We start from the raw sequence: 24099 nt of genomic DNA on the forward strand, positions 1-24099 counted from the left end.
TGTTGTGCACTCAGCGGGATTTATTGGCCCGAAGGCATTTGCAATAGCCAAAAAACAACTAAATAATGCTAATGGGGTTGGCTGCAGGTCATACAATCAATGTAATGTTCTCCAGGGGTCTTGCACCCATTGCAATGTCCCATGTGGATCCTGCACCCATTGCAAGGTTCCCCATGGATCCTGCACCCGTTGCAAGGTTCCCCGTGGATCCTGCACCCATTGCAAGGTTCCCCATGGATCCTGCACCCGTTGCAAGGTTCCCCGTGGATCCTGCACCCATTGCAAGGTTCCCCATGGATCCTGCACCCGTTGCAAGGTTCCCCGTGGATCCTGCACCCGTTGCAAGGTCATCTGCAGATTCTGCATCTGCTGCAGGGTTCCCCATGGATCCTGCACCCTTTGCAAGGTCACCTGCAGATCTGCACCCTTTGCAAAACCACCCTGAGGATCCTGCACCCATCACAAGGTTCCCCTGCAAACGTTTTTTGCAAGAAAAGCATTGCAGGGCGAGGGAAACCAGCTGCATATCTTCACATCCTGGCTCACCATGTGCCCCAGATATTCTCGTTTTCAGGAAACCCAGGGCTGTTTTGCAACTTGACCTCCTTGAGCCACATGGGAACTCGGCAGCTCCTGCCCTATCCCCCCCCACAAGATTCTCTTGAATCAGCCAAAATCTGTCTTTTTCAGAGCCAATTCCTTCACCCCCCTGGTCCCAAGTGAGTTCTGCAAGGAGATTCTCAGGAAACTACAGATTGGTCCCATCTGATTATAAAAAGGGAGGACTTGGGACCAACCCTGCACTTTTTTCCCCTCCATCCTCACATTTCCATGGGCTTCGGGGAGAGCAAAGAGCTGCGCTGAGCCTATCAGTAAGTGGCTCCATTTTTAAGTGACTTTCTGCTCTTTTTCTTACATATACGTTTCTCCTCGTTCCCATCTTCATCTCCATCCCCATCCCCATTGTTATCTTCATCATCAACCCCATCCCCATTGTTTTCTTCTTCGTCATCCTCATTCTCATCCCCATCCTCATCCCCATACCAGTCTTCATCCCCATCCCCATCTTCATCTCCATCCCCAACCTCATCTTCATCCCCATCCCCATCTTCATCCCTATCCCCAACCTCATCTCCATCCTCATCCCCAACCTCATCCTCATCTCCATCCTCATCTCCATCCCCATCTTCATCCCCATCCCCAACCTCATCTTCATCTCCATCTCCATCCTCATCTCCATCCCCACCCTCATCTCGATCATCATCCTCATCTTCATCCCCATCCTGGGTTCTACTGGGAGCCCCTAATACATCCCACATGAGCAAAATAAAGTGTCAGTGATACCTTCACCCAACCAGCAGAGGTCCCAGCTAGGTTAAATCAACCACAGATTAATTAAAAGGGGATTTTTTTCCCCAACCCAAGCCCAGCCAGAGCACCCAGTCCCTGTTGGTGTATCAGTTGGGTGCTAAACCCAGCGGACGTTGGGTGTTGGAGAGGAACCCGCACCTCTGAGAGCATCTGGAGGTGGGCAGGGGGCTTGCCCCTGCACTTTGGCCCCTTTTTATCCCAAATTTCAGTGATTTGGGGGTGGATTCATCCATAGGAGGCTTGGTGGAAGGTAATCGGGTGGGGGGAGTGGATGGAAACAAGGGGAAGGACAAGGTTTTGGAGATGGCATCAAGAGGGTCTTCAGGAGTTGGGTTGGATGTGGTGGCAATTGGGTGAGGGTGGGGTTCATCCCCCTAAAAAATTAAAAAACAACATCACTTTGGGGTAGTTTTGATGGGACATCGAGGTCCCCACCAGGCTCCTGCTCAACCCTAAGCTCAATTTTTTGCATTTTTTTCCACTTTTTCTTGGCATTTTTTTATCCAGCGATGGCGATGGGCAGGATGTGGTGGCTCCCAGCCTGGCTGTCCCTGATGTGTGGTGAGTGATGATATGACCTTGTTCACCCAAAAAATGTCATTTTTCTGGGGATGGGGCTTGTTTTGGGGGGAAATTGGTGCATTTCTGCTGTAAGAAATCCTTATTCCCCCTTTTTTTGGGGAAAAAAAAAAACAACACTGTTTGCTGGTGTTTTTTCTCTTTTTCTTCAGCAAAACTCTTTATTTTGTGTCTTCATCAGCAAAAATCCCTTATCACCTATTTATTCATTTTTTAAAAAACAAAACTACCCTTATTATCTGCCCCTTTTTTCCAAGAATAATCTTTACTCCCTATTTTTTAGGAAAAAAAAAGTCCTTATCACCTGTCTTTCTCTTTTTTTTTTTTGCCAAAAAACCCTTATCACCTGTTTTTTTCCACAATAAATAAATAAATAAATAAGCTGTCATCACCTGTGATTTCCTTTTTTTTTTAACTAAGAGCCCTTATAATATGTTTTTTACTAGGAAAAAAAACCTTAACATCCTATTTTTCACTAAACAGCATGATCATATTTTGGGTAAAAAGCCCTTGTTTCCCTAATTTTTATTTTTTTAAGAAATAAGTTTTATTCCCTGTTTTGTGTTTCAGTTGTTGGAAAACACCTATTATTATCGATTTAGTGGTTTGGATTTTGTTTATTTGTTTGTTTTTCAGAAAAAAAAAGTCTTTGTTACCTGTTTGTCTTCATAAGGAAAAAAAAATCTAATACCCGATTTTTTTTTTTTTGAGGAGAAAAATGCCCTATAAACTCTCTTCTTTTTTAACCACAACACCTTTATAACCTGCTTTTTTTTTCAGAGCATTCCCCTATCACTTGTCCCATTTTTCAGAAAGAAAGAAGTTTTTTTTACTATTTGAATTCTTTTTTGTTTAGAAAAATGCCCTAAATTCCTTTCTCCCACCCAACAGCCCTTTTTACTTCTTTGGTTTGCATTAAAAAATAAAAAATAAATAAAGAACTTATTCCCTGGGATTTTTCTTTCTTGGTTTAAAAATGTCCTGTTTACCTCTTTATTCTATTAAAAAAAAGTGTTTTTTCCTCCTTTTCTTTTCCAGAAAAAAAAATATATAAAAAAAATATATATATATATTACTATTTATTTGGAGGGGGAAAGGTCAGGAAAAAAACGTGTTACTTTTCACCTAAAAGCCCCTTAAAGCCTGTTTGATTTTCATCAAAAATCTTTTTTTTTTTTTTTTCTCAGCTAAAGGGTCTTTTTGCTGTAAAAAGATCCTTTTCACCTATTTGGGGGGGGGAAATAGCTATTACTAACTGTGTTAATAGGAATTTCTATGGCAAGTTTATGCTGACAATTTTTATTTTTGTTTTTCTTGTGCTTCCCCCTTGACTTTTCTGCTGCAATCACTGTATTCAGACAGACCTTATCCTCCTTGCCCTGAACTTTTTACTTCAGTTCTCTTGAGCAAAATGCTGCTATTCTTCATATTTTGGTTCTCAGGACTTTGCGCTATAATTTATGTGGAAAAACCCATTTACTGCATGTTTTAAAAACTATGAGGAAAAATAAAGACAAAAATAAACCTCAAAGCTTTCTACTGCAATTTCTGCATCAAAAGCGTTTGGTTTTTTAGTTTTTCTGAACTTCCTAACTGTATATTTCTGCAACAACAACAACAAAAAACTTTATTTCCTACTTCCCAACTTTTAGAAATTTCATTTGCCCCAAATTTCAGAAATTTCAGTTGCAATTTCTGCAACAACAACAAAAACATTTATTTCCTATTTTTCATTTTTCAGAACTTTCTCCTGCAAGATTCTACTGGGGGAAAAATACTTCTTTTTTTTTTTTTTTCCCCAGAAATTTCTATTGCAATTTCTGAGGCTGAAAAGCCTTCTTTAGTATTTTTCAGAACCTTCTACCTCAATTTCTGCAGCTGAAAAGCCTTCTTTTCCTGGTTTTGGGTGTTTGGGTTCTTTTTGTTGTTTTCTTGGTTGTCTTTTTTTTTTTTCTCTCAGAGTTCCTGCTGCAAGTTTCTGCAACAACAACAAAAAAGGTTTAATTCAGGATTTTTTCTGCATAATTCTCTACTATAATTTCTGCAGCCAAATGTACCCTTTTCCCCCGTTTTTTTTCCAGGCCTTTCAACCGCAACTTTTCGTGGCAAGGAATTCTTTGTCGCCTTTCCGCAGAACAACCAGGAAGCCACCCGCCCCGACATCAAGCTCCTCTTCACCGCCTACTTCGATTCCACCCAAGTGATGGTGACAACGAATGATGACACCTTCAGCAACACCGTCACCCTCAGGAAAGACCAGACGGTTTCCTTCCACGTCCCCGGTACCCTGGAGCTCATCAGGAGCCGGATTTCACAAAAAAGCATCTTGATCAAGTCCACCAAGGACATCTCCGTGGTCTTCACCAGCTCCAAGCCCTACAGCATTGGTGCCACCGCTGTTTTGCCCGTCGAAAAGCTGGGCACTGAGTACTACGTGGTGACGCCAGACGACAGCTCAAAAGATGGCTTGAAAGAATTCGTGGTGGTGGCTGGGAAGACCACGACCTTCGTCTCCATCACCTTCAAGGGCAGTGTTTATTTCAGAGGGACGACTTACTCCACCGGCTCATTTCTCCGCGTCTCCTTGGACCCGTACCAGAGCTTGCAGCTGCAAAGCAACGACGATCTGTCGGGCACCAAGATCACGTCAGACAATGTCGTGGCCGTCCTCAGCGGACACACCTGTGTGAAGATACGCACAGACTGTGACTACGTGGTGGAGCAGCTCCTGCCAGTCACTGCGTGGGGCTACACCTACATCGTCCCCCCCAACCCGCTGCAGAAGGTCCATGATTATGTCTATGTTGTGGCGGCTGAGAGAACCTCCATTTCCTACCACTTGGATCATTCAGCTTCCAGAAAGGACATCTTGGCCGGCGAGGTCTACAAATTTGAGACGAGTCAAAATTCACCATTCTACGTGAACTCTTCAGCTGCAATTCAGGTGGTTTTCTTCTTCACCGGTGCCAGAAAAGGCTCACTGAGGCAAGACCCTTTCCTACTCAACATCCTACCCATCGTCAGCTATTGCCCGTCCTACTGGGTCAACAGCCTGAACGACTACAAGAACTACGCGCTCATCATCGCCAGGAACACGGACACACACTCCATCACTGTCAACCAGCAGACATTGAAGAGCTCGTGGCAAGAAGTTCCCGGCTCAGACTTCTCCTGGACCATGCTCAGCATCAGCAAGACATCTGAGATCCAGAGCGCCGAGCACCACTCTGCAACCTTTGGGCTACTGGTCTTTGGCTTCCGCAGTTACAGAGGCTTTGGCTTCACTGGCCTTTGTGCCGTGTGTAAGTAGGGCTCAACACGTGGTTATGTGGCCGTGAGATGGTGGCTTCTTGCTCTGTGGAACCACAGAGTGGTTGAGGTTGACCTCTGGAGGCCAACTGATTCAACCCATGCTCAAGCAGGTCACCCAAAATCACGTCCAGCTGGCTGTTGAAGATCCTCCAAGGAGGGGACTCCACCACCTTACTGGGTCGGAGCCAGTGCTCCATGACCTGCACAATGACGTTCTTTCTGATGTTCACCTGGAACCCATTGTGTTCCTGTGCCTGGGGGATGCTCTGTCCCATCATCCAGGTGTAATGATTCATATCTTCATTAATATGATTAATATCTTCATATTCATATGAAGATATTCATATTATTCATAAATATTATAATATTCATATTATTTGTATATATCTTCATATGAATATGAAGATATTAAACAGGAGTGGACCTGGTATTAACCCTTGGGGTATTCCACTAATTACTGGCCTCCAACCTATTGACCCTTCCGTGCTTTGTTCCTGCCGTTGTACCTTGCAGACCACTGACTTTTCTCATGGATGCTTCTGCTTTTCCTTATCACCTATTTTCTTTCTCAGCAACTTATTCCACGCTTTCCTGTGCCGACATCGTCTGCAATGAGCAGGAGAGGTGCAAGATGGTGGAAGGAGCGCCCACGTGCATCCAGGAAACATTCTCAACCTGCTGGGCCACCGGCGATCCCCACTACCTTACCTTTGACGGGAAAACCTTTGATTTCATGGGAACATGCACCTACACCATGACCAAGAGCTGCGATGAAGACCCAGATCTGCCCGTCTTCAGCGTCGAGGCCAAAAATGAGCACAGGGGTAACCCAAAAGTCTCCTACGTCGGTGTCGTGATCGTCCACGTCTACAACATTACCATTACTGTGGTCAGGTCCGAGGACGGGTTTGTGAGGGTACGTATGGAAAAAAATAAGAAATCCAAAGAAATATCTTGGTGTTTCACTAGAATAACATATTTCCTGTGTGTGAATAGGTGATGCTACCATGCGGGCATTTCTTGCGTGGCAGGAAAATTGCCTTTGCCACCTTGGCCCCAGGGTGGGTGGAAAATTGCCTTTGCCACCTTGGCCCCAGGGTGGGTGGAACCAATGTCATTTTCACATCTTATGAAGGAAAAAGTGTTGCCTTGATCCCACCTGGGTTTTGTTGTCCTTGGCTGATCAACAAATTTCTGCACAAGGAGAGGGGAAAATTGGGGATGGTGAAGTGGAGGGGAAATGCTCTTTTTTCATATTTTTTGCTGAATTTGAGGCTCACAACTTGCAAGAAAACACCTCAAAATTCAACATATCTCATTTCTCACCTTGCATCTGATTTATTTCCCTTCCAGGTGAACAACCACTACTCCCGCCTCCCCATCTCCCTCGCCCAAGGGAAGCTCCAGCTGCAGCAGAAGGGCAGGTCCGTCCTGATTAAAACTGACTTCCTGCTGAAGGTCCTGTATGACTGGGATGACCACTTGGTGGTGAAGATCCCCAGCGTGCTGGCCAACAAAGTGTGCGGGATGTGTGGCAACAGCAACGGCAACCCCCAAGACGATGTTCTCCTGCCCACCGGAGAAGCCGCGCAGAACACCGTGGATCTGGGCCAGGGCTGGAAGGTGTTCGATGAGAGCAGCCTCTGCTTCGACAGCTGCATCGGCGACTGCAAGCAGTGCCCACGGGATGAGGCGAAGAAGTACAAGGTGGAGGGATCGTGCGCGTTGCTCAGCCAAAGCCCGGGGCCCTTCCAGCGCTGCCACGCTGCCATCAACCCCAAGAACTACCTGAACAACTGCGTCTACGACCTCTGTGTCAACGACGGGCTCCATACCGTGCTGTGCCAAGCCCTGAAAGCCTATGCAGATGACTGCCGGGAAGAGGGAATCATTGTTGATGACTGGAGGACGCCAGCGCATTGTCGTGAGTAGCTCCTGGTTGGCAGAAAATCCTCCCTTTGGGCAAGCAAGGTGCCATGGTGCTAATTAGGGTGGGCGGAATTAAGGTGAGATGGGGTGGGAATGGGCAGAGAATGGGTATGAAAGGGAAATTGCACCAATGGGGATGGTTGAGCCTCTGAAGTGGCTCACTTTGAATTAGGCTGCACGAAATTGTGCCTGAAAAAGCTGTGAGTTCCATGAAAAGAGGGCTAGAAAAAGTTATTAAGGCAAGTCCCCATAGAGGCTCCCAGAAGACCATGCAGAAAGCCCATAAAGTCCACAGGGGCTCCCAAAAATCCATGTGGGCTCCCAAAAATCCCCACAAAAAGCCCGTAAAGTCCATGTGGGCTCCCAAAAGTCCATGCAGAAAGCCCATAAAGTCCACGGGGGCTCCAGGAAGCCCACGGGAGGCTACCAAAAGTCCATGTAGATACTCTTAGCATTCTGCTTCACTTCCTTACTGCCAAGGAGCAACCCCCCACCATTGCAACCGTGGTGTCCTGTCCCTTCAACAGCTCTGTCCTGCCCAGAGAACAGCAACTACAGGTCTTGCGGCAGCGCCTGTCCTGCTACCTGCAACAATGCTGCAATGCCGGCCGACTGTGGTGCCTCAACCTGCGTGGAGACCTGCGAGTGCCAGGAGGGCTTCGTGTTGGACGCTGGCAAGTGCATCCCCCAGGCCGAGTGTGGCTGCATCTTCGAGGGCCGCCTGCACGGCCTCGGCGAGGAGTTTTGGGGCGACAGCACCTGCACGAAACGTTGCGTTTGCGACGCGGCCACGCAGACGGCCGTATGCCACAAGGCCAGCTGCCATGCCCAGGAAGAGTGCCGGGTGGAGCAGGGCATCCAGGATTGCTACCCCACGAGCTATGGGAACTGCACGGCGTATGGCACCACTCACTACAAGGACTTTGATGGTGGGAGGTTCATCTTCCAGGGCACGTGCGTCTACCAGTTCACCGGGTTGTGCAAGAAGAGCCAAGACCTGGTGGATTTCCAGGTGCTGGTGCAGAACGGCCACCAGGATGGCCAACTTCTGTCCTCCATCGCTCTCGTGAAGATCAAAGTCTATGGGAAAAGCATTGTGATCAGCCAGAAGGACCCCAACAAAATCACTGTGAGTTTAACAAACTTTATTCTATTTCTACATTCACTTCCTGCTCCTCATCCCAGCCTCCTTTTCCCATTTTTACTCTTCCACCTTCATGCCTCATTTTTTTCCCCCCATATTGGATAATGCTGAATATTCTTCTCCAACCATGCTGCTGATATCCAGAGCTACCATGTCTGCTTGCCCTGCATTAATCAAGATTTAATTGCCTAAATATTAGGCCTTCATTGAAAGGTCTTCACCTGAACCAGGAGGTCAGTATGCGATAAGCCAAGGCACTGTTTATCTCAGAGATGGTGGGCATCTCTGTTTGGGGCAGATGATTAAATCTGAAAAGTCTTCTAAATTACTTGAGTGCTTTAGATGGAGACCAAATTGCAGGCATCTGGGGTGGCATGAAAACACAATTCGTCTTTACAGATGGATATAGATTTTTTAAATTTTTTATTTATTTTTTTTGCTTTTGCCCCCAGGTCAACAACCAATTGGCCAACTTACCATACCACCACAAGAGGAAGATCTCGGTCTACAGAGGTGGGCAGGATGCGGTGGTGGAGACCAACTTCGGCCTCACTGTCACCTACGACTGGCAGAGCCAAATCACCGTGGTGGTGCCTGGCACTTACGCGGATGCCCTGTGTGGCCTCTGCGGGAACTACAACGGGGACACGAGTGACGACATGATGATGAAGAACGGTCAAACAACACTAAATCCCGATGACCTCGGGCAGAGCTGGAAGGTGACTGATGTCCCAGGTTGCATGGAGCTGTCGCAGGAGCAATGCCCCACCCTGATAGAGGCCATGAGGCAGCAGGAGGTCGCAGAGAAGGGTTGTGGGCTCATCTCGAAAGTGGACGGGCCCTTCACAGCCTGCCATGCTCTGGTGGACCCCTTCAAATATGTCCAAAACTGCGTGCACGATTTTTGCCTCTTCCCAGACCAGGAAGCTGTGGTGTGCCAGCAGATCAGCCACTACGCCGCCACCTGTCAAGCTGCCGGCGTCACCATTGGGAGTTGGAGGACGGACGATTTCTGCAGTAAGCTGTGACAATTGGAGGGTTGTTTTTTTTTTGCTTCACAAAGGGTTGTGAGCATCAAAGGGAGCCCCAGTCCTGGGAAAAAACCTATATGGGGATGAACCAGAGGTCTCACTTGGTGTTTTATCCCACCCAAAGTCTAGCTTGGACCCATTGTCACTGTCTACAGCCAATGCACACCCTCATCCAGCTATGGTGGGCAAATGATTTGGTCCCAATAAGCACCAATTCTTGGCTAAAATGAGAGTCGAGGCTAATTGCCTGGGTTGCTTAGAGGTCAAATCTTTATAAAATGCACCAAAAATCTCTGTATTAAGGGAGAGGGACTGGTGTCGAAACTCAATTAGGAACCTAACGTGGTAGCAATTGTGTTGCTTGAGGGAATAATGGGGGAAAAAATGGACGGTTCAGGGGTTTAAAACACCACCTGAAAGGGTTGAGACCTCCCTTATGGACATCTCTTCCCTCATGTCCACAGCAAGCAAGAGATGAGATTTAACCATGAAGCAATTGGGTGAAAAAAGCCTGCTTCTGGCAAACCTCATCTCTGGGCCCAACTCTCTCCAGTTAGAGGAAACCTCTTGGATCTGGCCCGTAATTTCCTTGCTCCTAACGATCCCCCTTGTCTTGTGGCAGGTATTTCGTGTCCTGCAAACAGCCACTACGAGCTCTGCTCCCAGACCTGTAGCCAGATCTGCAGCAGCATTTACACCTCAGTGAAGTGCTCCAAGCACTGCAAGGAGGACTGCGTGTGCAACGAAGGCTTCGTGCTCAGTGGCGATGAGTGCGTCCCCATGGCCCAGTGCGGATGCCTCTACCAGGACTTCTACTACAAGCTGGGGGAGACTTTCCACCCCACCAAGCAGGAGAAATGCCAGTGCCAGGACAATGGCTCTGTGCTCTGTGAAGAAGTTCCTGACACCGATGAGACCAACTGCAAAGTTGTCGACGGTGTCACCCAGTGCCAATCTGCCGCCCTTGGGACCTGCGTGGTCACCGGTGACCGCAGCTATGTGTCCTTCGATGGGTTAGCCTTTGAAATCCCTGGCACCTGCTCCTACATCCTCACCGAGACTTGTGCTGGCGACGACAGCGTCAAGTCCTTTGTTGTGAAAATCGAGAAGGATGCCCGGCAGAAAAGGAAGGTCTCCACCATCCAAGCGTTGTCCGTTGAAGTCTACGGGCTCACATTGACCATGGCACAAGGCAAGACAGGAACAGTCATGGTAAGGAGGTAGTTGGTGGCCCAACATGGGTGCAAACATGCTGGTGACAAAGTCTACAGCCTAACATTGACTTTGGCATCAAGATAGAGGGGACACCCTGGTATAGTTGTGCTTCGTGCTCAGCCTCTTCTTGGTTGCAAGCTGGTGTCAAAGTCTACAGGCTGGTGTTGACTTTGCCATGAAGCAAGAACTGAATGGTCCAAGTAAGGCCATATTTTGGGGTACACCAATTTTGGGTGCGAACACAAGAGATCCAAACATTTTTCCTTGATGGAGAGAAGAACTTACATTTATGTCCAACAGAAAGCCATTTCCATCCCCATTTCCCCTTCCAGTTGCAAACTGGGAGCCATAAATTCATAAAAACATTGGTTGGAATGTGCCTCCCCCAATGTTTTTTGCTCCTACCCCCGTGTCCTCCTCCCTGAGGCTCACCATGGGATTTCTCTCTCTGTCCCAGGTGGACTCAATATTCTACAACCTCCCGGCCATCCTGAGCGAGGGACGGGTCCAGGTGCACCAACATGGGATGGGCGTCCTTCTTCAGACCGACTTTGGCCTCATTGTACACTACGACCTCCTCCACCATGTGTTGGTCACAGCTCCCCAGAGCTACAAGGGCCACCTCTGTGGGCTCTGTGGCAACAACAACGGGCAACAAGATGATGATCATCTCCTCCCCGATGGCCACAACGCCCCCGATGTGACTGCCTTTGGCTCTGCCTGGAAAACACCTGAGGTGGCTTGCAGTGACGACTGCTCCAAAGATGACTGCCCGGTCTGCACGAAGGAGAAGGAGGAGGTCTTCCAGAAACCCAACTACTGTGGCATCCTCATGGTCCCTGAGGGCCCCTTTTCCTCCTGCTACAATACCATCAGCCCAGCCCCGTATTACCACGCCTGCATCCGTGACCTCTGCCTCACTGAAGGCAACACCAACGTCCTCTGCCAGAGCATCCAGAGCTACGTATCCACCTGTCAAGGTGCTGGCGTCACCATCGAGGCATGGAGGAAACCTTCCTTCTGCCGTAAGTGGGGGTCACAGGTGGGAAACTTCCTCCATGGTTCAGAATTCATGCCCTGTTGGGATGAATTGAAAAATAAATTCAGAGGGACAGCATCTTGGCCAAGTGTCTTGAGAGCTGAAGCACCATCAAAGCACGGGGTGATGCAAATGGTGGTGTTGGGGTGGAATGATGATAGTGGCATGAAAATACTGGGAAAAAACAATGTGATGGGGCGTGTTTTGAATGGTGCTTTGAGTACTTTGAGTAAGTGGGAATAGACTTTGCAATGCCAATAAGATGATTTTTAATTGGTATTGAGGGTGAATGGAAAAAGCCAACACAAGCATCAATGGGGTGGATTTTGGTTCCCCTTGGGAACAAATAGGAAAAGCCAACACAAGCATCAAAGGGGTGGATTTTCACGAATGTTGGGGCTCCACCGTCTCCCTCGGGTGCAATTGTGGGCTGCCCAACCTTCAGTTTGGGGACAATCATCCTTTTCCTTCCAGCCTTGAGTTGCCCGGCCAACAGCAGCTACTCCCTGTGCGCCAACCTCTGCAGCAACAGCTGCGTGGGGCTCGTGGATGCCTCCAAATGCCCCAAAAAATGCACCGAAGGCTGCCGCTGCGACGAAGGATACACCTTTGATGGGAACGCCTGTGTCCCCAAGGACAAATGTGGATGTTTTGTGGACGGGATATATTACAAGGTAGTCATGTCTTGAGGCTGGGGGACTTTGGGTTTTCTTAATCAATTTTATTTGGGTTTTATTCTTCCCACTTGTGTAGCAACCTAGTGCAAGCAAGGACCTTCAAAGGCAATGCGTGCATGACACAAAGAACCTTGCACAAAGAAAAACACAGTCTTCCATCTGCCAAGTAATTCTGCTCTTTGTTATGAAGAAAACTGAGGAATTTTCACGTCTTTTCATCACTTGGCATAAAAGTGCTAGCATAGCTGTGGATGCCTACAGATAGATGCAATGTTTTCCACAGCTGAAGGTGCTAAGTAATACATTTTTCCTTTAGGGAAGGTGAAAGAAGGCAGATAGCTTTTTGCTTTTTTGTCCCAAACTCCTTCCTGGCAACAAAAGCCAGACATCCTTCAGCAATTTTGCTTTCTGCAAGCTGCGTATTTGCACCGGTAGATCTCAATGCAGTTTTCCGCCCTTTTGAACACATTAAGACCAAAAAAGAGCACACTTCCGTGTCTCAGATGACCTGATTTTTCTCTCTGTAGGAGAACGTGGAAGAAACATTAAGTTCTTGCACTTTCCACATTTTTCTAAATATCTTAATCACCCAAAATCAGCTCCTTTTGGAGCAAAAATAAATGGATAAATATAATGGAGTTTTTTTTCCAAGACGGAGGCAATTTTTCTAATAATGGGTGGATTAAGGATCTGGTCCCTGGGTTTTATTTCCACATTTTTATGCATTTACACCTAATGGTTTGTGCTTCTCATCGCAACATTTGCAACCTCTTGCCCTGCAGCCCCATCAGTCGGTCGTGAAGGAGAACTGCCAGTCGCGTTGCACGTGCATCCCTGGGAAGGGTTTGACCTGCGAGAGCCACGGATGCAGTGATGATGAAACCTGTGAAATTCGGGACGGGGTCTTGGGTTGCATCAACCAAAGTAAGGAAAAACGGGGTTGTATGAGCTGAGGGGAAAGGGATCTCTGAGCCAGAGAAGATCCTGGGGCTGGCTGGGATGTGCGGATGAAGGTGCAGGCTGAGGTGGGAACCCTACAGCAAGGGGAGATGGAGGACACAGATCCCATCTCAACACTGAGATGGTCAGGAAAGTGGTGGGAAGATTCTGGAGAAATAAAGGGCTTCAAGCCACCTCTTTCCTTTGGGTCCGCCCAAATGTCCAATTCTAACCATGCTGGCACCTTCTTGAAGGGCAGGAGGGATCTTGGGTAAGGACGAACCCAATCTTGATGCTTTTCCTCATGAAATGGGGGGAGAGACAGCTGAAAAGGGGGGATTTGGGCTCAGGGGTGGATTATTGTGCTCTGATTTGCATCTCAGAGCTGCTGAGCCCCTCTTAAAGCCCAAGGGGGAGCAGAGGATGCTTGGTGGACCTCAAGGCCAGTGAAGACGCTTGGTCTGCATGATGACATGGGATGTGCTCCTCACCAGAACATCCCCCATGGACATTTCTTCTCCTTCCAGACCCCTGCAAAGCCCTTCAGTGCCGGCCCAAGGAGACGTGCAAATTCGAGGATGGCCAGGCCAAGTGTGTCCCATCCCTGGTGGCCACCTGCTGGGGTTGGGGTGACCCCCACTACCACACCTTCGACGGGCACGATTTTGACTTCCAAGGCACCTGCACCTACACCATGGCTGAATCCTGTGGGAACGACTCCAAGTTGGTGCCCTTCAAGGTGGAGGCCAAGAACAACATCCGAGGGGGGGTGAAATCTGTCTCCTACATCAACTTGGCCAACATTGAGGTCTATGGCCAACAAATCTCCATCCATCAGAAGGAAGTGGGCAAAATTAGGGTGAGTTGGCTTAAAACAGGCAGGATTGGCCTTTTTCCATCTCCTTTCACACCTATCTCATCCCCACCTCCTTTCCCACCCATCTCTTCTTCCATCATGGCTAACATCTCCATGCGTTCCATCAAGGCCACCGTCATTTTTGGCTGAATCTGTCAAGCCAAAATGTGAAGTTTTGAAATGTTGGGGTACAAGGGGAATGCGCTGCCTCACATGGGGCAATGTGGGGTGGTTTTCTGCCCCCTGGGGAAGCCAAAAGGTGTGCAAGAAACCTCAAAGCACATGGGACACCTCCGGGAGGTTTGCGATAGCAGCTGGTGTGTGTAAATTGGGTAAGGCAAAGCCCAACAAAAGTAATTGCAAGTGGATGCAAAATAATTGCACGCCCCAGGAGCATGCAGATCCTTGCACCACGCTCACATGTAATGCTCCCCATCCCCAGGTGAACGGGGTGCTGACCCTGCTCCCGGTGAGCCTGGAGGACGGCAGGCTGGAGCTCTACCAGAGCGGGCTCACTGCTGTTCTGGAGACCAATTTTGGCCTCCGGGTGACATACGACTGGAACTGGTACCTGGTCGTCGAGCTCCCCAGCAGCTACTACAAGCACACCTGCGGCCTCTGTGGCAACTTCAACCTCAAGCCGGAGGACGACATCCCCCAGCAGAGCGGTGACCTCACCGCCTCCATCGTGGATTGGGCCAAGGGCTGGAAAGTCCCCGACGACGACCCGTTTTGCTGGGATTTCTGTGAAGGCGACTGCCCCGTGTGCGAGGAGGAGAAGAAGGAGCTGTATAGTGGCAACCAGTATTGTGGCCTGATCAAAAAAAGCTTCCAGGGGCCCTTCAAAGCTTGCCACGATGTTGTCAAACCCAGAGATTTCTTCCGCAACTGCCTCTATGACGTGTGCATGAGTGATGGGGCAAAAAGCATCCTCTGCAAGGCACTGGAAGCTTATGCATCCACCTGCAAAAAGCAAGGGGCCGTGGTGCACGACTGGAGGACACCATCAGGCTGCTGTGAGCAATGGGCTTCCTCCTTGCCAATGTGGTTTTGCAAAATAGGGGGAATATCTGGCATGGGATGATGCATGCAAAGTGCTTGGCGAGTTTGCGGGGGGGGGGGGGGATTATTTAGCTCTGGGGTGGTGTGTGCAAAATAATTGGTGCATTTGCAAAAGTTAGCCATCCAGGGAGGGTTGCATGTGAAGCATGCTCACGCAATGCAATATCAATCCTCAGGAGACCACGTGCAAAGTAGTCAAGGTGCTTGCATGCTGCGTGCAGCATCCCTGAATGGGTATTGCACCATGCAAATGCAGTGAGCATTTTGCAATATCCTCAGGACACTGCATGCAAACTGCTCGTTGCATTTGCATGGAGCAATATCCATCTGCAGGTTGCTGCATGCAGAGTGCTGCATGCATTTACATGGTGCAATATCTGCAGGATGTTGCATGCAAAATGCTTGGTGCATTCGCAAGGTGCAATGTTCATCCTTGGGATGTTGCATGCAAAATGGTGCGCATAACACTTTGAAATGCATGCAACCCCGCTGCATTCCCACCCACTCCTCAGCTAATTGCCCCCTTCCTCCTGCAGCATTACCCTGCCCGGAAAACAGCCACTACGAAGCTTGTGGCAACGCCTGCCCGGCCACGTGCACCAACCGGGACGCACCCGCCTCTTGCACCCAGCCCTGCGTGGAGACCTGTGCTTGCAACCAGGGCTACGTCCTCAGCGGTGGCCAGTGCGTGGCAGTGGCCGACTGCGGTTGCACCCGCGACGGTCGCTACTACCAACCCGGAGAGGAGTTTTGGGATGACGAGACCTGCCATTCCCAGTGCAGGTGCGACCCGGGTTTGGGCATGGTGGTGTGCAAGGAGGCCAGCTGCAAGGTGGGCGAGCAGTGCGCCATGGTGAAGGGCGTGCGGCGGTGCGTGGCCAAGGGTCGCTCCGTCTGCGTGGCCACCGGGGACCCCCATTACACCACCTTCGATGGGCGCCGCTACGACTTCATGGGCACCTGCGTCTACCAGTTCGCTGCCCTCTGCTCCGAAGACCCCACCCTTGTCCCCTTCATGGTCACAGTGGAGAATAACAACCGGGGCAGTCGTGTGGTCTCTTACACCAAGGAGGTCATCTTGAAGGTCTACAACATGACCCTCAGCCTCAGCCAAGCAGACCCCCAGAAGCTCAAGGTAGGGGGGGGGAAGGCATCCAGTTGTAGCAAGGCATCTGGTTGGGTTGCAAGCTCCTTGCATGGCATCCAGGCAGCTTGCAGGCTCCTTGTGTGGGTTGCAAGGTCATAGAAATCCAACTAGACATCATACAAGCCTGTTGCATGGCATCCAGTTGGGTTGCAAGCTCATTGTATGGCATGTGGGTGAGTTGCGAGGGCGTCGGGAGGCGTCCAGTTGGGTGCTGAGGGCGTCGGGAGGCATCCAGTTGGGTGCCGAGGGCGTTGGGAGACAACTGGCCATGGTTGCACAGTGTCCAATTGAATTGCAAGGTCATCGTGAGACATCCAGGTGGATCTCAAGCTCGTTGCATGACATCTGGGTGGGTTGCACGCCCATCGCATGGCATCCTGCTGCCCCTCCGCTCCCCTTCCAGGTCAACGGGATCCTGGTGGATCTGCCCTTCACCCACGGCAACCAGCTCCGCGCCTACATCAGCGGCGTCCACGGCTTCATCAAGACCGACTTCGATGTCATTGTCACCTTTGACTGGCACAGCTACGCCAGGGTCATCCTCCCCAGCACCTACTCGCGGTCCGTCTGCGGCCTCTGCGGCAACGCCGATGGAAACCCCGAGGACGACTTCGCTTTGCCTGACGGCAGCTCGGCCACCGACGAAATCCAATTTGCCGACTCCTGGAAGGTGGCCGATGTCCCCGGCTGCTCTGCCGGTTGCACCAAGGATTGCCAAGTTTGCACCGAAGCAGAGAAGCGCGCCTACCGCGGCGACAAGCACTGCGGGGTCCTGGTGAAGAAGCAAGGACCCTTCGCCGCCTGTCACAGCACCATCGACCCGGCCCCCTACTTTGACGATTGCCTCTTTGACACTTGTTTCTACAAGGGGCACCAGGAAGCCGTCTGCAGTGCCGTCAGTGCCTACGTCACCGCCTGCCAGAGCCAGGGGATTCGCGTCGAGCAGTGGCGCACGGCCGCCTTCTGCAGTACGTGGGGCTCAGTGCGGGGAGAGCCACTGGGGTTGCATTGGGGGGTTGCAAGGAGGCTTTTGGGGTGTGCATGCATGGAGGGGTTTGGGTTTGCATGGAGCAATTGGGGTGTGCATGCACGGAGGCGGTTGGGTTTGCATGCACAAAGGGATTTGGGGTCTACATGAAAAGCCTGGGGTTTGCATGCATGATTTGGGCTCACATTTCTGCAGGATTTGGGAATTGCAGGAAGAAATTTGGGCTCACAATTCTGCAGGGTTTTAGAATTGCAGGAAGGGATTTGGGTTTGCATTTCTGCAGGTGTTTGGAATTGCAGGGAGGGATTTGGGCTTTCATTTCTGGCGTGTTTGGGAATTGCAAGAAGGGATTTGGGCTCACACTTCTGGAGGGTTTTGGAATTGCAGGAAGGGATTTGGGATCGCATTTCTGCAGGGATTTGGAATTGCATGGAGGGAGTTGGGCACAGACAGACGTAGGACCCTGTACCCATCTCGCCCCCCTGCAGGCCCCGTCTGCCCCCCGAACCAGCACTACGAGCTCTGCGGCTTGGCCTGCCCGGCCACGTGCCACGGCCAGGTGGAGGTTGAAGGCTGCGACGAATCGGCCCCGTGCACCGAGGGCTGTTTCTGCGACGCCGGCTTCCTGCAGAGTGGCGACCGCTGCGTCCCCCTGGCCCACTGCGGCTGCTTGCACAACGGCCGCTACTACCAGCGGGGCGAGGAGTTTTTCTCCTGCCCGCGGTGCAGCGAGCGTTGCACCTGCAAAGAGAACGGGGAGGTTGAGTGCAAAGAGGCGAGCTGCGGCGAGGGAGAAACGTGCACGGTGCAGGACGGCGTGCAGGGCTGCTACCCCAGCACCTGCGGGCGCTGCGAGGTGCTGGGCGCCACTTCTTTCCGCACCTTCGACGGGCACATGCTGCGTTTTGCTGGCTCCTGCACCTACACGCTGGCAGCGGCCGAAGCTGCCGGCCCCGAGGTGGAGCTGGTGCCCTTCATAGTGCGGGTGCAGAAGGACCACAGAGGGCCGGAGCCGCTCACCCAGCAGCTGCTGATCACCGTGCACGGCATCACCATCACCATGAGCCGGGGGAAGCAGTGGGAGGTGAAGGTGAGGGGCCAGGGTTGGTGCAAGGGGTCCTCGGTGTGCATGTGGCATGCGTGCACCCAAGGGTGCTGGTTTGGCTCCTGCACCCTGTCCTGATCGTGCATGCACCCAAAGGTGCTGCTTGGAGGTGGAGAACTCGTGCATCCTGTCCCCACTGCGCGTGCACCCGAGGATGCTGCTTGGGCTTGCAGTGCTCTTGCAGCCCTTTTCTGGGTGCAACCCCATTTCAGGCTGCAGAGCATCCACACCCCATTTTAAATGCAAACTCCCTTTTAAATGCAAACCTATTTTAAATGCAAACCCTATTTTACCTGCAACCCCATTTCAGGTTGCAGAAGACACAACCCCCACTTTATCTGCACCCCACCTTTACCTGCAACCCCATTTCAAGTTGCAGAACCCCCAAACCCCTTCATTCCTCGAGGTGCCCACCCTGACACCCCCTTTTTCCCCCCCCCGCAGGTGGACGGCGAGCGGCACCTCCTGCCCCTGACGCTGGTGGGGGGCGCGGTGACGGTGACGCAGGAGGGCGCCCACCAGGTGCTGCGGGCGCAGGGGGGCCTCAAGCTGCTCTACGACAGCATCTCCTACGTGCTGCTCACCCTCCCCGCTTCCTACCAGCACCACACCGGTGGCCTCTGCGGCAACTTCGACGGCGACGCTGCCAACGACGCTGCCAGCCCAGAGCAGCTGGGGAACAGCTGGGGCATCCCTGTCAGGGGTTGCACACACGGCTCGCAGCTGGAGCCCTGTCCCCAAAGCAAACCCGAGCTCTGCGGGTTGCTGGAGGACAAGACAGGGCCTTTCGGGGGGTGCCACAAGGCGGTGGCGCCCTGGGAGCACACGGCGAGCTGCGCGCAGGAAGGGTGCGGCAAGGCGGAAGGCGCGGAGCTGTGCAGGATCTTGCAGGCCTATGCCGCCGCCTGCCAGGCCGCCGGCGGGGAGCTGCAGGAGTGGAGGGAAACAGCCAAGTGCCGTGAGTGGGCGGAGGGGAGGCTGCAGGAGGCGGTTCTGCAAGGGGGGAGCCGTTGCATGCAGCAACAGTTTAGTTCCATGGTTTGCACGTGATTGCACGCACTTTTTCTGCAGAGTTTGCGCACAGTTGCATGTACCAGTTTTGCAGAGTTTGCACATGGCTGCATGCAGTGGTGCTTGCATTTCTGAGTGCCAGCAGTTGCATGCACCAGCAGTTTAGTTCCATGGTTTGCACGCAGCTGTGTGCAGCAGTTCTGCAGAGTTTGTGCACAGTTGTTTGCAGATGTACTTGCATTTTTCTAAGAATGTGAGCAGCTGCATGCAGCAGCAATTTAGTTCCCTGTTTTGCACATGGTTACATGCACCAGTTCTGCAGAGTTTGCAAGAATGAAATCACTTGCATGCAGCAGTTTAATACTGCAGAGTTTGCGCGCAGTTGCATGCAGCAGTGACTGCATTTTTGCAAGAGTGGAAGCCGTTGCAGGGGTTCCTGTTTGCATGCAGCAATGTCAAATGTCTGCAGGTGAGAAAGTGTTTGCATGCAGCAATGTAAATTTACTTTTGCTGGTTTTTGCATGGGGAAAGCAATCACATGCAATTTTAAATCCCTACGAGCAGTCGAGCAGTTGCATGCAGCAATTCTTTAGGCCTGCAAACTTTTGCAAGGGGGAGGGGGAAGTGGTTGCATCAACATTTTGTTGGTATTTAGAAAAAATTGCTAAGAGAAAACATTTTGCATGGAATTTGGGGGAAGCTTTTGCTAGGGAGAAGCAGTCCACATGCAGCCCCATCTTTTGGACACTATTCTTGCAGCAACTTTTGCAACACATTTGGGTATTTTTGTGGGGAGAGAAGGAGAAAATAAGCGAGAAATAGCAAACTTGGTGCTTTTCTTTCTGTTTTTCCATCCGCCAGCGCTCTCCTGCCCTCCCGACAGCCACTACGAGCTCTGTGCCCGCACTTGTGACCAGACGTGCGCCAGCCTCTCCACCGGCAGCAGCTGCACCACCAACAAGTGCTTCGAGGGCTGCCAGTGCGATGAGGGTTTCGTCTTCAACGGGGGCGAGTGCGTCCCCATGGAGTCCTGCGGGTGCATGCACCGCGGCCGCCTCTTCGAGGTGGGTGCCGCTGGGTGCTTGCACAGGCGGCTTTGCACCATTACACGTGCTGAGGGTGTTTGCATCCTTGCAAAGTGACTGTTGCAGAATTGCATACCCAATGGGTGCTTGCATTTTGCAGGGGCAGCTTTGCAGCATTGCACACGCCGTGGGTGTTTGCATCCTTTGCAAGGCAGAACCCTATTACATGCTGTGTTTCTTTCATTTTCTCTGCAACCTTTGGAAGACAGAACCCTGTTGCATGCAGCTTTTTTCCCTTTTTCCCTTTTTGCACCCTTTGCAAGGGAAAAAAATTGCTTGCATGCACCTTTCTCCTATTTTTGCACCCTTTGCAAGGTAGAGCCCCATTGCATACTGCATTTCTTTCCCTTTCTTTGCAACCTTTGCAAGGCAGAACCCTGTTGCATGCATCTTTTTTCCCTTTTTGCAACCTTTGCAAAAGAGGAAAAACTGCTTGCATGCATCTTTCTCCCACTTTTACACCCTTAGCAAGGCAGAACCCCGCTGCACGCTGCATTTTTAATCCCCCCAAAGGATTCTACCACCCTAACCACCCCTCTCCCGCCCCGCAGATCGCCGAGACCATCCTCTCCGCCGACTGCAGCGAGAGCTGCACGTGCCGGGCGGCAGGCGGCATGCTGTGCCAGCCAGCCGGCTGCCCCTTTGGCCAAGTCTGTGGCATGCGCAACGGCATCCGTGGGTGCGTGGAGCAGCCCGGCCGCTGCACCCTGGTCCCTGCCACCCGCTTCGCCTCCTTTGATGGTGCCACCGGTGCAACCATGGCCACTGGCAACTACGTGGTGACCTCTCTTTGCAACCCCGGCCATCCCCACTGGTTCCGGCTCTTGGCTGACGTCAGGGAGGATGAAGACCGGCCGGTCGTGGTGGCCATCCACTTCTTCGGCGGCTCGTCTTTCGTCACCATCAAGAGGGACAAGAAGATTTGGGTAGGTTGAATCCACCCCAAAAATCCCCCGGTGTCAGCCCGGCCCTTCGTTGGAACCAAATTTGGTGGGTTTTCCATCAATATTTTGCAAGGGGCACTGGCTTCGTGCAAGGCTTCAGCCCACCATCATCAGGAGGTCTTCATCCTTCAGCTCATCCCTTCATTTTAACCCAAATTTCCTTCTTTCCACTCCTTTATTCCAGAAGAAACACCCATGGGTGCCATCCTTCATCCCACCATCATCACAAGATGGCCATGCATTGGTCTGTCCCTCCATTTTAACCAAAATAATCTTTTTTCATTGGTTTATTGCAAGAGAAGGACACCTATGTGTTGTGCTTCATCCCACCATCATCATGGGATTGCCATGCAGATGTACCACCCTTCATTTTTACCAAAATCACCTTCTTTCCTCCAATTTATTCAAGAGGAAACACCCATGGGTGCCATCCTTCATCACAAGATGTCCATGCGTTGGTTTGTCTCTCCATTTTAACCAAATCAATGTCTTTTTCCACCAATATTGCAAGAGAAGGGCTGCCACGTGTTGCCCTTCATCCCACTACCAAGAGATGTCCACGCAGCTGCCCAGCCCTTTATATGGACCCAAAATGCCTTTTTTTCCACCAATTTGGGGGGTCCTGGCCTCCATCCTGGCCAAAATCTCCAACCAGTTGACCACCTACGACGCCAACACCACATGACTCAACTAAAAGCCCTCAAATTGAGGGATTTCACCCTATTTTATGCTCCCCCACTATAATAGAGTGGAAGAACCAATTCCCCATCTATTTCTTCCCAAATTTGGAGGCCAACTGGTCGCCTACAAGGCCAAGAACAACACATAGCTTAACCAAAAACCCTCCAATTGAGGGATTTCACCCTATTTTAGGCTCCTCAAGAATGGTGGGGAAGGAAAACCAATTCCCCATCTATTTCTCCCCCAAATTTGAGGCTAACTCATTGAGGTGTTGTGTTCTACCCGCTTCTCTCTCCTTCAGGTCAACGGGGTCCCGGCCTCCATCCCGGCTGAAATCTCCAACCAGCTGACCGTCTACGAGGCCGAGAACACCGTGTGGCTCTCCCAAAAATCCGTCGTCCTCATCGGCCTCAGCCCCGCCGGTGAGGTGACAGTGACGGTCCCCAAGGAGCTGACCAAGCTCCTCTGCGGCCTGTGCGGCAACTACGACGCCGACGCGGCCAACGACCTCCGGGGCCCTGATGGGGGTTTGGTGGCCAACATGGCGGCGGCGATGAAGGCCTGGAGAGCACCTGACTTCACCCATGTGAGCGTCCCTGAGCGGTGACAGCACGGGGAGTCTTTTTTAGGGGCGATTCGGGGGGATATTTGTAGTGTTTTGCGGCCTGGTTGTGGCCTTGTAGGCAGCAGTGCCGCCATCTTGGAGAAGTGTCCATCAGTTGGTCAAAAACTTTCAGATTAACCAAAGTTGTCCTTTTTCCTACAAATTTTTTGTAGAAGGAAGTAGCAACATGAGTTGTCCTTCATCCCACCATCAGCCCAAGCCTTCAGACTAACCAAAATTGCCTTTTCTCCCCCAGTTTGCTGCAAGGGAAGTCCCCACAGCTGCCATCCTCCACACCGCTATCACCAAAAGATATCCATATGAAATTAAGCAAAATTGTCTTTTTTTTTTCTCCACCGTTTTCATGCAAGGGAAGCACCCAGGTGGGCTGCCATCACCAAGAGGTGCCAACCCCTTCATTTTAACCAAAATTCTTTGGTTTTCCCCCAGTTTCACACAAGGCAGATCTCCATGGGTGTTGTCAGCAGCCCGCTGTTCATCAGCCCATCCCTTCAGATTTACCAAAATTACCTTTTTTCCACCAGTTTCACACAAAAAGAGGCAGTTGTCATTCATCTTACTAACAGTAGTAGGTCCTCACCCATCAGTTCATCCCTTCACATTAACCAAAAATCACCTTTTACTCCCCATAAATTTAACGCGAGGAAAACCCCCCCAGGGTGTAGGCCATATTAACCAAAATCCTCTTTTCTCACCTCAGAATTCGGCCCCATGGGGCTTACAATGAATGGCTAAGTTCATCAGCACCAAAAGGGGGAAAAATGATGGGAAAGAGCCTAAAAGGAGGGGGAAAACAATAAAGAGGAGAAAAAAAGAGAAAAGGGGGTAAAAAAAAAATGAAAATGGGCAAAACAACTGAAAAAAGGGTTAATTAATGTGGATTTTTCTCTTTTTTTCATCCAGTGACGTAGAAAAAGAGAAATGTCACGCCTCGTCCCTGAGGCCACCACCGCCGCCCAGACAATACGTAACAAAAAGCTGGCTTTTAACCCCTTTTTTCTCCCCAAAACTACAGGGTTTTGTTTTGCAATAAAATGGCTGAAATTAAGGGAAAAAAAATAAAAGTAAAAAAGCATCAGGCTTGGGGCAAGTGGGGTTGGATGGAGGGGGGGGACCCGGATGCATAGGTCCCCTGCCAGCCCTGCGGTGCCCCAGGCACCTCCTGTCCCCCCCCAAGGTGTCCCTGTCCCCCCCCCTCAGTCAATATTTCCCGTCAGGCCACGTCATTGTCACCTCCCGTCATTGTCACCTCCCTGCCCATGGCCCCGGGGCACCCCCTTGGGGGGGGGGGGGTGGCACCCGGACATGTGGATCCCCTTGGAGGGGGGTGGCACGTGGGTCCCCTGGGGGGTGACAATT

General features: G+C 51.0%; 1 protein-coding gene across 1 annotated transcript; it reads left to right on the forward strand.

The window, feature by feature from the left end:
* The first annotated feature begins 737 nt into the window (after window positions 1–737).
* Window positions 738–23789, forward strand: LOC121063139 (Fc fragment of IgG binding protein). The gene is made up of 21 exons (XM_040543475.1): window positions 738–872; window positions 1879–1932; window positions 4032–5252; window positions 5835–6178; window positions 6616–7186; window positions 7719–8320; window positions 8788–9352; window positions 9989–10578; window positions 11039–11606; window positions 12095–12294; window positions 13080–13221; window positions 13764–14095; window positions 14535–15108; window positions 15691–16289; window positions 16705–17269; window positions 17778–18379; window positions 18839–19352; window positions 20267–20469; window positions 21042–21416; window positions 22417–22701; window positions 23644–23789. Exons 2-21 carry the CDS (start codon window positions 1881–1883, stop codon window positions 23644–23646), a joined length of 8907 nt encoding a protein of 2968 aa, XP_040399409.1. The 5' UTR covers window positions 738–872; window positions 1879–1880; the 3' UTR covers window positions 23647–23789.
* Window positions 23790–24099: the final 310 nt, after the last annotated feature.

This window comes from Cygnus olor, unplaced genomic scaffold, assembly GCF_009769625.2.
Source record: "Cygnus olor isolate bCygOlo1 unplaced genomic scaffold, bCygOlo1.pri.v2 S93, whole genome shotgun sequence".
In the NCBI taxonomy this organism is placed as follows: Eukaryota; Metazoa; Chordata; class Aves; order Anseriformes; family Anatidae; genus Cygnus; species Cygnus olor.

Coding starts and splice junctions, on each gene's coding strand:
- LOC121063139 (XM_040543475.1), top strand. CDS start 1,881: ATGGCGATGGGCAGGATGTGGTGGCTCCCAGCCTGGCTGTCCCTGATG. Junction 9,353..9,988: donor GAGGACGGACGATTTCTGCA/GTAAGCTGTGAC, acceptor GTCTTGTGGCAG/GTATTTCGTGTCCTGCAAAC. Junction 16,290..16,704: donor CAGACCCCCAGAAGCTCAAG/GTAGGGGGGGGG, acceptor CTCCCCTTCCAG/GTCAACGGGATCCTGGTGGA.